We start from the raw sequence: 12068 nt of genomic DNA, 5'->3' as shown, positions 1-12068 counted from the left end.
AGTTGCCATTTAAAGTGAACTGCATAGAAGATAAAGATACTAACATGCTGCATCTTTCATTAGAACAGAATTGGAGGCATCACTGGGTGGGCCAATTCCAGCTCTGTTTTCTGCACTGACACGGAACTCATACGTGTTTCCCTCCTGCAGGCCTGTTACTTTGCATCTGAGATCAGACACTGGCTGCTTGGTCGCTCTCACCCATCTCAGGCTCTTCTTTTCTCTCCTCTCCACATGATATCCTGTGATCTCACTCCCACCATCATCTGTTGGCCTTTTCCAGCTGACAGTGGCAGTGTTCTTGGTGACATTTGATACCTCTGGTTTTCCAGGAGGCCCAGGGGGACCTGAAAAGGAAGCACATTGAGAAATCAGTTTTCCAAAACTTATTATAACTCCGCTGTAAATGTTTACATACCGGTTCCCTCGTTTACATACCGAATCTGTCTACCATTTTGACAGGTTCAGACTGGACAGGTTCTCCTTTGCCATACTTGTTTACAGCTGAGACTCGAAACAGGTACTCATTTCCTTGGATAAGTTTGGTGACCACATGCCTGCAAGACTGAATGTCTTCAGAAACCACTGTCCATAAGAGGCGGCTGGTTTCTCTCTTTTCAAGAACATAAGACTTAATTGGTGAGCCACCGTCTTCCACGGGCGGTGTCCACGTAAGTGTTGCTTTTTCAGCAGAAACATTACTGATTTCAATAGGACCCGGGGGACCAGGTACATCGAGAACTGTTACTTTCACATGTTCTTCCTTTGTACCAAAAGGATTGGTAGCGGTGATGGTGTATTCACCAGCATCTTTCCTAGTGGCGTACTTGATGGTCAGCATGGACGATGTTGGGGTTGAAGCAATCTGAACAATATCGGATGGTCGTATGTCTTTTCCTGACCTGGACCAACTTGATGTTGGAAGAGGTTTGCCAAGGATGCTAATGGCACTCAAAACAATGGTATCCTCGGCTTTAACTGTTAACCCATCTTTTATCGTGGGATCTAGAACAATGGTTGGTGCCTCTGCAAAGAAAAAAAAATAATCAGAAAGAGAAGGAAGCTTGAATTGGTGCTTTTTTATGTTCATTAAAAATGAAATAAGCTTACCATATTCATCCTTGCAGATAATGGTTCCTGTACTTTCTGATGGAGCGCTGATAGCACCTGCTGTATTCTTTGCTCTAATTCGGAATTCATATTTACCACCTTCAACAAGGTCAGTGACAGTAAAGGCACAGTCTGGGACATTGACATGGTTTGCTTTCATCCAAGACTTAGCAGGTAGATCCCGCTTCTCCACTATATACCCAGTCAGCTTGTGACCACCATCATATTTGGGCTCAGTCCAAATCAGTGTCACTGAATTCCTTGTTACATTAATAACCTCAGGTTTGCCAGGAGGATCTAACATAGGAAAACAAAACCAGTCAATATCAATGCTTTCTTCATGTAGAAAATTCATGTGGCTTTCTCTCTATCTAATGACTTACCAATTGGATCAAGGGCCACCACTGGCTCTGATGGCAGGCTTGGCTTGCCTACTCCTGCTAAATTGATTGCCATCACTCGGAACTCATATTCAAGACCTTCAGTCAATCCTGTCACTTTGAAGTCTTTCATTCTAATAGGAGTTTTGTTAGCTCTCTTCCACAAAAGGCTGTTTCTTTCTTTGAACTCAATATGATATCCTGTAAAAGACCCAGTAATGCATCAATTCATATAGAGGGTTTAAGTGTAGCCTGACTTACAAATGTCTACTTTCACCTAGATAATATATTTATATATGTACACACACACCCACACACACCCACACACACCCACACACCCCAGTTCTTGTTGGCTAATGTACTCTTATTCCAGTGTCATAGTGATATTTTTTTAACTTCCAGAAGTAGATCTATCTATAAGAAAGCCTTTCTTTATTAACTGTTTCTATTAAGCCAAACCCACTGCTGCTGAGTCAGTTCTGACTCAAGGGCACCCTTCATCAGGTAAATCAAGCAGTAAATCTTTTTAGGAAGAAGCTGACAATTTTTCCTCCCAAAGAGTGCTGGCTGGTGAATTTGAAACTCTAACCTTTTCAGTCAGCAGCCCAGCACATAATACACTATGCCACCAGAGCTCATTAAAGCTCAGTAAGTGTGATAATGAGTAGTCTCAAATGAAATGCAACCTTAGCTACATGTAAGGAGAACACATTATTGCATGTATATATAGATAGTGCTGTCAATAAAGAGCCTGTATTCAGCTTGTTTTTAATAAGAAAGATTTAAAACATAATGTAAAAGCTGTAGGATAAAAAACCCCAATTAAGTACCTGTAATTGGAGAGCCACCAGTTTTCTTGGGATCGGTCCAGGTTAGAGACACTGAATCATGTCTGACATCCATGATAGTGGGAGGTGGGGGGGCATCAGGCACATCTAGGAAAAAGTAGACAGTTTATAACAAGGAAATTCTCCAAAACGATGATGTTTTGCTTTATGTTTGCTAACCTTGAGACACTTACCAAATGGATGTTTTGCAATAATTGGCTCTGATTTCAGGCCCTCTCCTACACCGTATTTATTTTCAGCACTGACTCTGAAGGTATATTCCATACCATCATGAAGTCTGGTGACTTTGAAGGTGGTCTTCTGGACAGCTGAGGCACACGTCACCCATTTGTTGTTTACATTGTCTCTCTTCTCTAAGATATAGTTGGTAATTTCAGAACCCCCATCATCTTTGGGAGGTCCCCACTTTAAGATCATGGATTCTGCTGTGACTTCATCAAATTTGATTGGTCCTGTGGGGATGCCAGGCTTGCCAACAACTTTTATAGAGAGAGTTCCCTCTTTTGTGCCAGCTGTGTTCTTAAGTGTGATTGTGTATTTTCCAGCATCCGATTTTTGGCAGTCGTAGACCACAAGAGTTGTGTTGACTGCAGTCGACTCGACACTGACTCTGGTGTCAGTGACTAGAGGATCTTCTCCTTTTTTCCAGGACACTGATGGAGCTGGCTTGCCTTTTATGGGGATCTTTAGGCGGAAGTTGCTGTTTTCTTTAGCCAGGTAGCACAGGTCAGGTATATCTTTTAAGTCTAGCTCAGGAGCCACTGCAGAACAACAGAGATAAATTGTTATTTCTAAGACCAGGCAATGGACTTTTCCTAATCCATACAGTTTGTGAATTTTTTTTTTAAAAAATTATAAAATTGTGTTTCACTGATGTATATTGTTTTGTAATTTTCCCCCTCACTTCCTCCCTCTACCCACCAAACTCTGCGACTCCGTGATTTTCCCCACTCCCCAGCCCCTGCCTGCTCTGCTTCTCTCTTTGTATATCCATACACATCTCACTGGTCATTCTTTTGTTTTTTAAAATAATGGTCTTACACAGTACTTGTTCTTACGTGCCTGAGTTAGTTTACTCAGCATAATGCTTTCTAGCCTCTCCCATGTTATAAAGTATTTATCAAAATCATTGCTCCTGAGTGCTGCATAGTATTCCATCATGTGAATGTACCACAGTTTCTCAATCCAGTCACTTGTTGATGGACATTTTGGCTGTTTCCATGTGCTTGCTATTGTGAATAATGAATGCTGCTATGAACATCGGCTCATTCATTATAGTTTTTAAAGGATTTTTATAAAAATTGGTAAGTGGCGCTCAGGAGTGTATTTTTGATAAAAAAAGACCATGCATATGTTAAATCTTACCAACGTCATCCTTTGCCACAACAGTGATTTCACTTGGCGTTCCTTCTCCATTTTCATTCTCAGCTCTCACTCTGAAGGTATATTCCTTTCCTTCAGTCAAGTCTTTTGTGGAGTACTGTAAGCTTAATGATTTCATAACTCGTTGCCACTTATTATCTTCAGTTAGGAAATCAACCACGTAGCCAGTGATTCGACTTCCACCATCACTGCGAGGCTTCTTCCAGCCTATGTTACAAGATGACTTAGTAACAGACATCACTTTCAGGTCCACAACTGGTCCAGGGGTTTCTAAAGCAAAGAGAAATGAGAAGCCTGAGCCCCAGATGACCGAGAGAGGATGTCATTTCAGAGGGGAGTAGTAGCTCATTTCCTCACCAGAAGCCTTCACGGCATCACGTGTTTCACCAGGATCACCAATGCCATACTCATTTTCAGCAAACACCCTGAAGAAGTAGGATTTTCCCTCCTCCAAGTTGGATACTCTGAAGCTTGTTTTGGGGCACTCAGTTGTCACAGTTGACCAGGATTTCCTCTCTGCATCACGTTTTTCCACCACATAGTTTATGATGGGGCTTCCACCATCAATAATGGGAGGATCCCAGGTGATGTAAGCAGAATCTTTAGAGATTTCCTTAACAGTCACATTGACAGGTGGCCCAGGAGTGTCTGAATAAATAAATAAATAATGGGCAAGTAAGAAACTAACAATTAAGTAATGGACACACAGATTACATTTTTGAAAAAAGTATGATTCTTTTATCAAATAAACTCACCAAGTACTTTTACTACAATGGTGTATTCCTTTTTACCACAGCTGTTCTCCAGGGTCAATATATATTTCCCTGCATCGTATTTGTTCACATTTTCACAGCGCAAGAAAGTATCAAAGTCGGTTGACTTTATGTCCAGTCCTATCCTTTCCCTCAGATTGACATTTGGCTTAGACCAAGTTATCTTTGGAGGTGGACGTCCTTTTACTGGTACATACAGCCTCATTGTGACCCCGGCACGTAATATGAGTGTTTTCCTCAACTCAGCATCAAGTTCTCCCTCAGGTGGAACTGTTTGATTTTTGGGGTGAAGAAAGTTAAAGTAATAAGAATTAATACTAAATGAATTTTCAAGGACTGCTCTTATCACTTCTAAAATATGTTTTCTAAAATATGTTTTCTAAAGCTTATGTCTTATTCTTTTAATAACCTTTACTATAATGCAAAATAACTACTGTCATCCATTATCTGAATATTTTATACCAATTGTTGCTATTTCTATCTTCTAATGTTCTTTAGCCTCCACCAGGTCTTCCATGGAAGTGCTATCCTCTTCTTCTCATAAATTTTTACAAGCTCTAAGACTTTAATGTAAACAAAGGAGGGGATTAGGTTTTGATTATATTCTGTTCTTCTTTTGCTTTTCCATATTCAATGAAGGCACCCTGTCATAGAATTTCATTGTGTGAGGAAAAGCACATAGAGGCTCAAATGCAATACCAGGTAATTAAAAATAAAGGGGGAAAATGTGGTTGTGAGGAATAAATGAAAAGAATAAATAGAAGGGAAATTATGATGGAGAACCTACCTACCAGGTTAAATGCTACAAAGAATAAATAGAATAAATTCAATAGAGGTAAACTGAATAAAAACAAAAGCCTTAAGAGTAATAGTTAATTTTTTAGTTTTAAAAAACAGGATAAGATTTTAGTACTCCATTTTTTAAAAAAAGTAATGAAATAAAAGTATGTACAAAAAGTTTTTCATACCACAAATTATTTTGTCTTGGTCCTCTATGTAATACCATAAATTATTATGCCTGCTCTTTGGATATATATACTCCTGGAATTACTAGTCTTGAAGGCACATAGAAAGACTCCACCAGCTGCTCTGTGGGGGAAGGATGGGCAACCTCCTCCCATGCAATTTACTGCCTCTAAAAACCCACAGGAGGGTCAGCTATGACTTGGTTCCAACTTGACAGTACAAAGCAACAGAGCTTGTAAATAAATATGCTTACATAAGGGAGTTCTATTCTTTCTGCTATGATAAAATATGAGGGGGGAAGAAATTCCACCACAAACACATGCTTGGCAGTACTTACTCAAGATGTCCTTGGGGATGTGTTTGTCTGGTACATCACTGGGGTCACTGTACCCAATCTTATTAACCGCATACACACGGAACTGATATTCTGTGTTTTCCATTAGGCCAGTGACCTCAAAGCGAGTTTTCTGGAGCTTCTGTGGTAAATTGCACCTCACCCAGTTATCAGAGTCTGCTCGTTTTACTTCAACAAGGTAACCAATGATAGGGCTACCGCCATCATAGGCTGGCTTGCCCCAGGATAGACTCACGGAACTGTGGGTTGTGTCGTACACTTTAGGGAATGCTGGTGGGCCAGGAGGATCTGAGGAAGAATTTTAAGAGGGATTTTTTTCATAAAAACCATATTCTTAGTTGTTCAATACTGATGATACAAAAAATAAGGACTTCTTTGATGGGAACTTACACTGAGGATCCTGAGCATAAGCAGCTTTGGATGCATCACTGGGCTTGCCTGGTCCAGCTTTATTTACAGCTGTAACTCTGAATTCATACTCGGTGCCTTCTTGGAGACCTGTTGCTTTTATTGTTCTTTCTATAACGGGTTTTCTGTTGACTTTTGTCCAGTTAACTGCCTGAGTTTCCCGCTTTTCAAGCAAATAGCCAGTGATGGGTGAGCCGCCATCATCTGCTGGTGGTTTCCAGCTTACTGTCATGTGGTCTTTGGTTATGTTGCTAATAACAGGAGGATCGCAGCGTCCAGGAGGATCTACAGAGATTGATTGAGAAGTTAATTTCCCATCCTTCAAGATATTACATAAAGACTAAAATGAAAAGCCACAGGAAAATGTTCCTACCATATGGGTTTTTAGCAATTGCTGGTTCAGTTAAGATTGGGTCACCCACTCCATATTTATTTTCAGCACAAATACGGAACTGATACTCATGTCCCTCTATCAGTTTCTCCACAGTGCAGCTGGTGATGGGCACAGTAGCAGAGACCTGTGCCCAGTTGGGCCTGCTGGTCTCTCGTTTGTCAACGATATAGTTGGTGATTTCTGAGCCCCCATCTTCAAGAGGAGGTTCCCAGGAAAGCATTGCACGATCTGAGTACATTTTGTTGATTTTAACAGATGCTGGAGGACCTGGTCTGTCTGAAAGAACATGAAAGAAAAGGGAAGTCTTTTAATAATAGGTGGGGAGGGTATAAAGAGCAGAGGTTGAGAGACCTGGACTGTCTTGATGTCATGAACTTCCCGCATGGCCTTGGCAGTCACTTAATTTTGCAGAATCTTAGCATCTCCTTATTAGGTAACTGAACTGTAAGTTTGCTAATGTTCTTTGCAGCTCTAAAAAAACCTATTGTTTGATGATAATTTCGTTATTACAAAAGATAGAAATCTTTTCTCATATATTGCCTTATTAATTTGTAAGGGGGAAAAAGTACTATTTATACATTTACCAACATAAAAATGGGATTTTAATGAAGTTCTTTAGTTACCTAATACTTTTAGCTTAATCGTGGCTGATTTGGAACCACTGGAGTTTTCAGCCGTGATGGTATAGTCTCCGGAGTCCTTTCTGTTCACACTGAACAGCTCCAGAATACACAAGTTCCGCTGCATGGCCATCTTTATGCCTTCCACTGGTTTTATTGGGGTGCCATCTTTCTTCCAAGATACTGTTGGCATTGGTTTACCAAAAACAGTAGCATCCAGGCAAACATTAGTTCCCGCTTTCACAGTAAGTAAAGACTTCATAGCCACACTCAGATCTATTCTTGGAGGAACTACAAAGAAATAAGAGAAAATTATTTAATGAAATTCAAAACTATATTATGTAATTCTTGTTAATTGACAGTGGAAAATTCACATGCTCTCTTGTGAATGGTATTTTAAACATTTATCATATTTATTATAAAGTAAATACAGTTTAATGGAGAAATTTGATCACACTGTAACTATTTATTGTAGAAAAAAATCAAAGAGAGTGCATGATGCCAACAATCTTACACATTCACTTCACTACTGTCACTTTGATACCTTTATTTGTATGGCAGATGGCTGAAATTATAGGGTCCACACAGTTATGTCAAGAGCACAAAACATCACCACTGTGAGGTTAAATTAAGAAGTGGGAAAAATTATTTTATTGGTCCCATATTCTATAGATGAAGATTTCTCATCATGGAGAAGTAAACATGAGGAAAGAAATACATCCTTGCTTGCAGTACACAATGGAATCTTACCATTCTCTGCTGTGATGGTCACTGGATCTGAAGGCTCAGAAGGCTGGCTAATGTTTACAGCTGTCTTGGCAATTGCTCTGAATTGATATTGAGCATACTCCTCCAAACCAGTAGCTGTGTACTCTTCCTGGGGAACTTGATGAGGTGTAGTATTGCACCGTACCCACTTATCACCGGGAAGCTTGCAAGCTTCTACAAAATACCCAATAATTTTGCTGCCTCCATCATGTTTGGGACGGGCCCAGATGAGGGATGCTGTGTTTTTGGAAACATCAATGACTTCTGGTTTTCCAGGAGGATCTAAAACCAAAAGAGACACTCTTAGCACTTATCTTCATAGTAGAAATTTTAAATTTACACATTTCACTTTATTGCCTGTGTCAAAAATTGCTGTTGAGTAGCTGACTCAATAGGATGGATGACAGTGATCCTATTTAAAGAACCATCTAACCCATATGCATTTTTTAGTTCTTTCAGTGTGCTTACGAGATAATTATGTAGAGTGTGTTTTCATGATAAGACTTAGAGAATATATTTCAAATGGATATAGAAATCTTCAGATACTCCAAAGTTTAAATACATCCTTCATAATAATAAATTAAAAAAATACTTACCAACTGGTGTTCTTGCTGTCACATATTCTGTTGGTTTGCTGGGTGGGCTGGATCCAGCTTTGTTTAGGGCATAGATTCTAAATGAATACTCAAGCCCTTCAACAAGGCCAGCACAAGGATACTCAGTTGACCGGACAAGAGTATCGTTAGCTTTCACCCAGAGCAAACTGTTTCTTTCTTTGCGTTCAATAAGGTAACCAGTAATGGGACTCCCACCATCACTGTCTGGTCTGTCCCATTTCACAAAGATGCAGTCTTTGTTGACTTTGGTAACTCGGGCATTCTTTGGTTCACTAGGAACATCTGTAGATGAAGACAGAGAAATGTCAGTTCCTGTCTTATCAGACTAGAGAGGAAGCTGCGTGTTTTTTTCCCAAAAGAAACCTACCAAATGGGAACTTGGCAAGCATCTTTGGTGATGTGAGAGGCTCTGAAATGCCAAATCGATTTTCAGCACGGACTCGGAAGACATACTCCTGGCCTGGGATCAGTTTCCCAATTCTGCAGGACGTTTTTGTGACTGAAGCTAGAGCAGTGACCCAGTCACCTCTGCTCACGTCACACTTCTCTACTATATAATTGGTGATGTTGCTGCCTCCATCCTCCAGCGGGATGTGCCATGACAGGGAGCACGCATCAGCGTCTATATCAGTGATGTCAAATGGAGGCTGTGGGGGACCAGGGGCATCTGCATGGACCAAGAAGAAAGAACAGAATGAGGACTGGGGAGGAAGAATGGTCCTGAAGGGCATATTTAGATGGCCATGTTTAATGCATAACTTACCCATGACTATAACTTTGATTTTCTGAGTGTCTGAACCGGAACTATTCTCTGCAGTGAGGCTATAGTAACCACTGTCCTTCCTAGAAACATCTTTTATGATCAGAATGGAAGAATTGTCTGCTTTATGCACTGCAAGATGGCTGGATGTGACAACTTCATCCTCTCCTTTTTTCCATTTACAGATTGGATGAGGCTTTCCATACACATGGGCTTCAATTCGGAGTTTCTTACCAGCTTTAATAGTAATTTGCTCTGGCATCAGGATCTTTGGTGGCACTGGAAGCAAAATGAAAACACATTTATTGAGGGGAAGGGCACTCATTCTCTCATGATATCTGCAGGGACAGATTACACTAGTAGTTTTCAAAACTGGAGTTTGCTACCCTTTATGTTGAGGTGAAATTTTGTATCACAACAGACACATTTTTTATTTTTAAAAAACTATCAGAGTGCAGCACATGCAATATGTTTCAAGAAACTTTTGTGTTTCAGTCATATATGTGTGAGTATCAAAAGAAAATTATAATGGACTTTTATCACTTGATAAAAATGATTCAAATTACTCACACAGCTGTTCTTTGGCTTCATACACTCCTTCAGCTTCTCTTGGCAAACTGACACCAACAGCATTTCTGGCTGCGACTCTAAATTTGTATTTCTTTCCTTCCTTGAGACCTGTGACTACAAGGCTGAGATCTTTCACCACTGAGTACTCCGTCCAGCGATCGGCAGGCTGGTCCTCTTCTCTGTAGCTAATGATGTAGCCATCAATTTTAGAACCTCCATCACGCAGGGGAGGTAACCAGGCTAATGCAGCGCTGTTCTTTGTCATTTCAGTAACTTCCAGTTTCCTAGGAGGATCTGGTTCACCTAAGAGAAGGAAGCAAGCGATTTAGAAAATTATTCTGATGACCCAGTCAAACTCTTTTGTTAAAGTACAGAAGAGTTCGGTGTACTATTTGTTTCAAAGTATATAGAACTTGTAGTTCAGAATGTTGAATATAAAATGAGGCAGATCAAAAAAAGTCTTTCTTTTGTAAGTAAATAAGATACGATTCTGTTTGGGATTCTACAAATTATTTTCAGTAATGGATTCAAATGTTTTTGGTATCTTGAATTTGCATGTGGTTAGGAGAGGCTATTCCTTGGAAGGGAATACCAGAAAGGAAGATCCCCTATGAGATGACTTGACATGGATTGCAGCAATAGGCTGCAGTGTATCAGAGATGGTGAGGATGGTATAAAATAGGGCAGGATTCAGATCTGTTGTTCATAGAGTTGCTGTGACTCACGTTTGCCTCGGCAACACCTAATGACAATGATAACAGAGTTTAAAAGGAGAAAGGATTTTACTTACTTAGAGGATCTGATGCAAGCACTGGTTTGGGGATGTCCGTTGGAACACCAGGGCCATACTCATTGACAGCAGTTACCCTAAAGAAATACTCATTTCCAGCAACAAGATTGGTTACTTGGAAGCTCGTTTTCTTAACTTCTGGGCTAACGATTGACCATGTCTTTCTTTCTGCTTCACGTTTCTCCACAATATAATGTGTTACTTGGCTCCCACCATCATTTTCAGGAGGGGCCCAGGAAACATGGCATGATGTTTTAGTGACATCTGAAGCTTTTAAGTCAGCCACAGGTCCAGGAGTATCTGTAAAGAGCCACAAAGTCACATACCCATGTCTCCTCAGCATCTTTATTAATGAATGCATTTTTGAAAGGAAGAGAAAGAGCATTTCATTTACCCACCTAGTACTCTGACATTTACAAATACAGCCTTTTCTCCAGCTGGGTTCACAAGTGTCAATGAGTATTTTCCTGAGTCATCGCGGGTAGAATTCGGAATGACAAGGAAGGCCATCGTGTCAAGCAGATCAACTTGTCCTTTTCTGACCACATTATCAATACCCACTCTTCGCCAAGTGACTTTAGGGGTTGGTCTCCCTCTTACTATGGCAAATAATCGAATAGGGCATCCTGCTCTCACTGTGACCAGTTTTCTCATGCTGGCATCCAAATCAATCTCCGGGGGTTCTGCAAGTGACAGCGAGGCCATTAGTTAACTTTTCAGGCTGGGGAACATGTGTGAAAAAGGAAGCATGAACGGATTAGGTGCTAAATAGAGCCTTACCTAGGATTTCTTTAGGTTTAACAGCCTCCTTTAATTCTGCAGGGCGCCCAATGCCAACTTGGTTTTGGGCACATACTCTGAACTCATATTCTTGATTTTCATCCAAGCTGGTAACAGTGAATTCCATGCGGACAAGCTGTGCTGCAGCGTTGCACCTTTTCCAGCCTTCATCAGGTGACACGTCTTCTTTTTTGGGTCTCATTTCCACAACGTATCCAATGATTGGTGCTCCACCATCATACACTGGTTTCCCCCATCCAAGAGTGATGGAATTTTTGGTGGTATCAACCACTTTGAAATTGGTTGGTGGGCCAGGTGGTTCTGAAAAGAAGTTATATAAGCATACATTTAAGAATAGAATAAATTAAAAAGAATAAACTTACTAGTGAGATTTAGTGTCAAACTTCTTAAGTTGTTGTGTACCCTCATGTTGGAACCAACCTCTACACAACTGACCTTCCGTGGGTTTTCAGAGGGAGTTAATAGAATGGGAGGAGATTGCCCATCATCCTGTGGTGCAGCTGGTGGCCTCAAACTGCAAGCCTT

The 12068-nt window shown here is 40.5% G+C and overlaps 1 protein-coding gene across 1 annotated transcript in view; it reads right to left on the bottom strand.

Annotated features, from left to right (window-relative positions):
- The window catches only part of LOC102853765 (titin-like), a 294430-nt gene that overhangs the window by 52823 nt on the left and 229539 nt on the right, over window positions 1-12068 (bottom strand). Inside the window, exons 289-309 of the mRNA XM_006878955.1 lie at window positions 11523-11843; window positions 11141-11425; window positions 10743-11042; window positions 9953-10255; window positions 9386-9661; window positions 8990-9289; window positions 8602-8904; window positions 7988-8287; window positions 7241-7528; window positions 6597-6893; window positions 6206-6508; window positions 5798-6103; window positions 4477-4764; window positions 4079-4369; window positions 3704-3991; window positions 2512-3099; window positions 2321-2425; window positions 1494-1691; window positions 1111-1407; window positions 439-1026; window positions 45-347 (exon numbers count right to left, since the gene is read on the bottom strand). Coding sequence (XP_006879017.1) covers window positions 45-347; window positions 439-1026; window positions 1111-1407; window positions 1494-1691; window positions 2321-2425; window positions 2512-3099; window positions 3704-3991; window positions 4079-4369; window positions 4477-4764; window positions 5798-6103; window positions 6206-6508; window positions 6597-6893; window positions 7241-7528; window positions 7988-8287; window positions 8602-8904; window positions 8990-9289; window positions 9386-9661; window positions 9953-10255; window positions 10743-11042; window positions 11141-11425; window positions 11523-11843 — 6528 coding nt within the window. The remainder of the gene's footprint in view (window positions 1-44; window positions 348-438; window positions 1027-1110; window positions 1408-1493; window positions 1692-2320; window positions 2426-2511; window positions 3100-3703; window positions 3992-4078; window positions 4370-4476; window positions 4765-5797; window positions 6104-6205; window positions 6509-6596; window positions 6894-7240; window positions 7529-7987; window positions 8288-8601; window positions 8905-8989; window positions 9290-9385; window positions 9662-9952; window positions 10256-10742; window positions 11043-11140; window positions 11426-11522; window positions 11844-12068) is intronic.

Source organism: Elephantulus edwardii, unplaced genomic scaffold (genome assembly GCF_000299155.1).
Source record: "Elephantulus edwardii isolate Elephantulus edwardi_28Jun2011 unplaced genomic scaffold, EleEdw1.0 scaffold00001, whole genome shotgun sequence".
NCBI lineage: Eukaryota > Metazoa > Chordata > Mammalia > Macroscelidea > Macroscelididae > Elephantulus > Elephantulus edwardii.
This window is presented reverse-complemented; position numbering and strand designations above follow the sequence as displayed.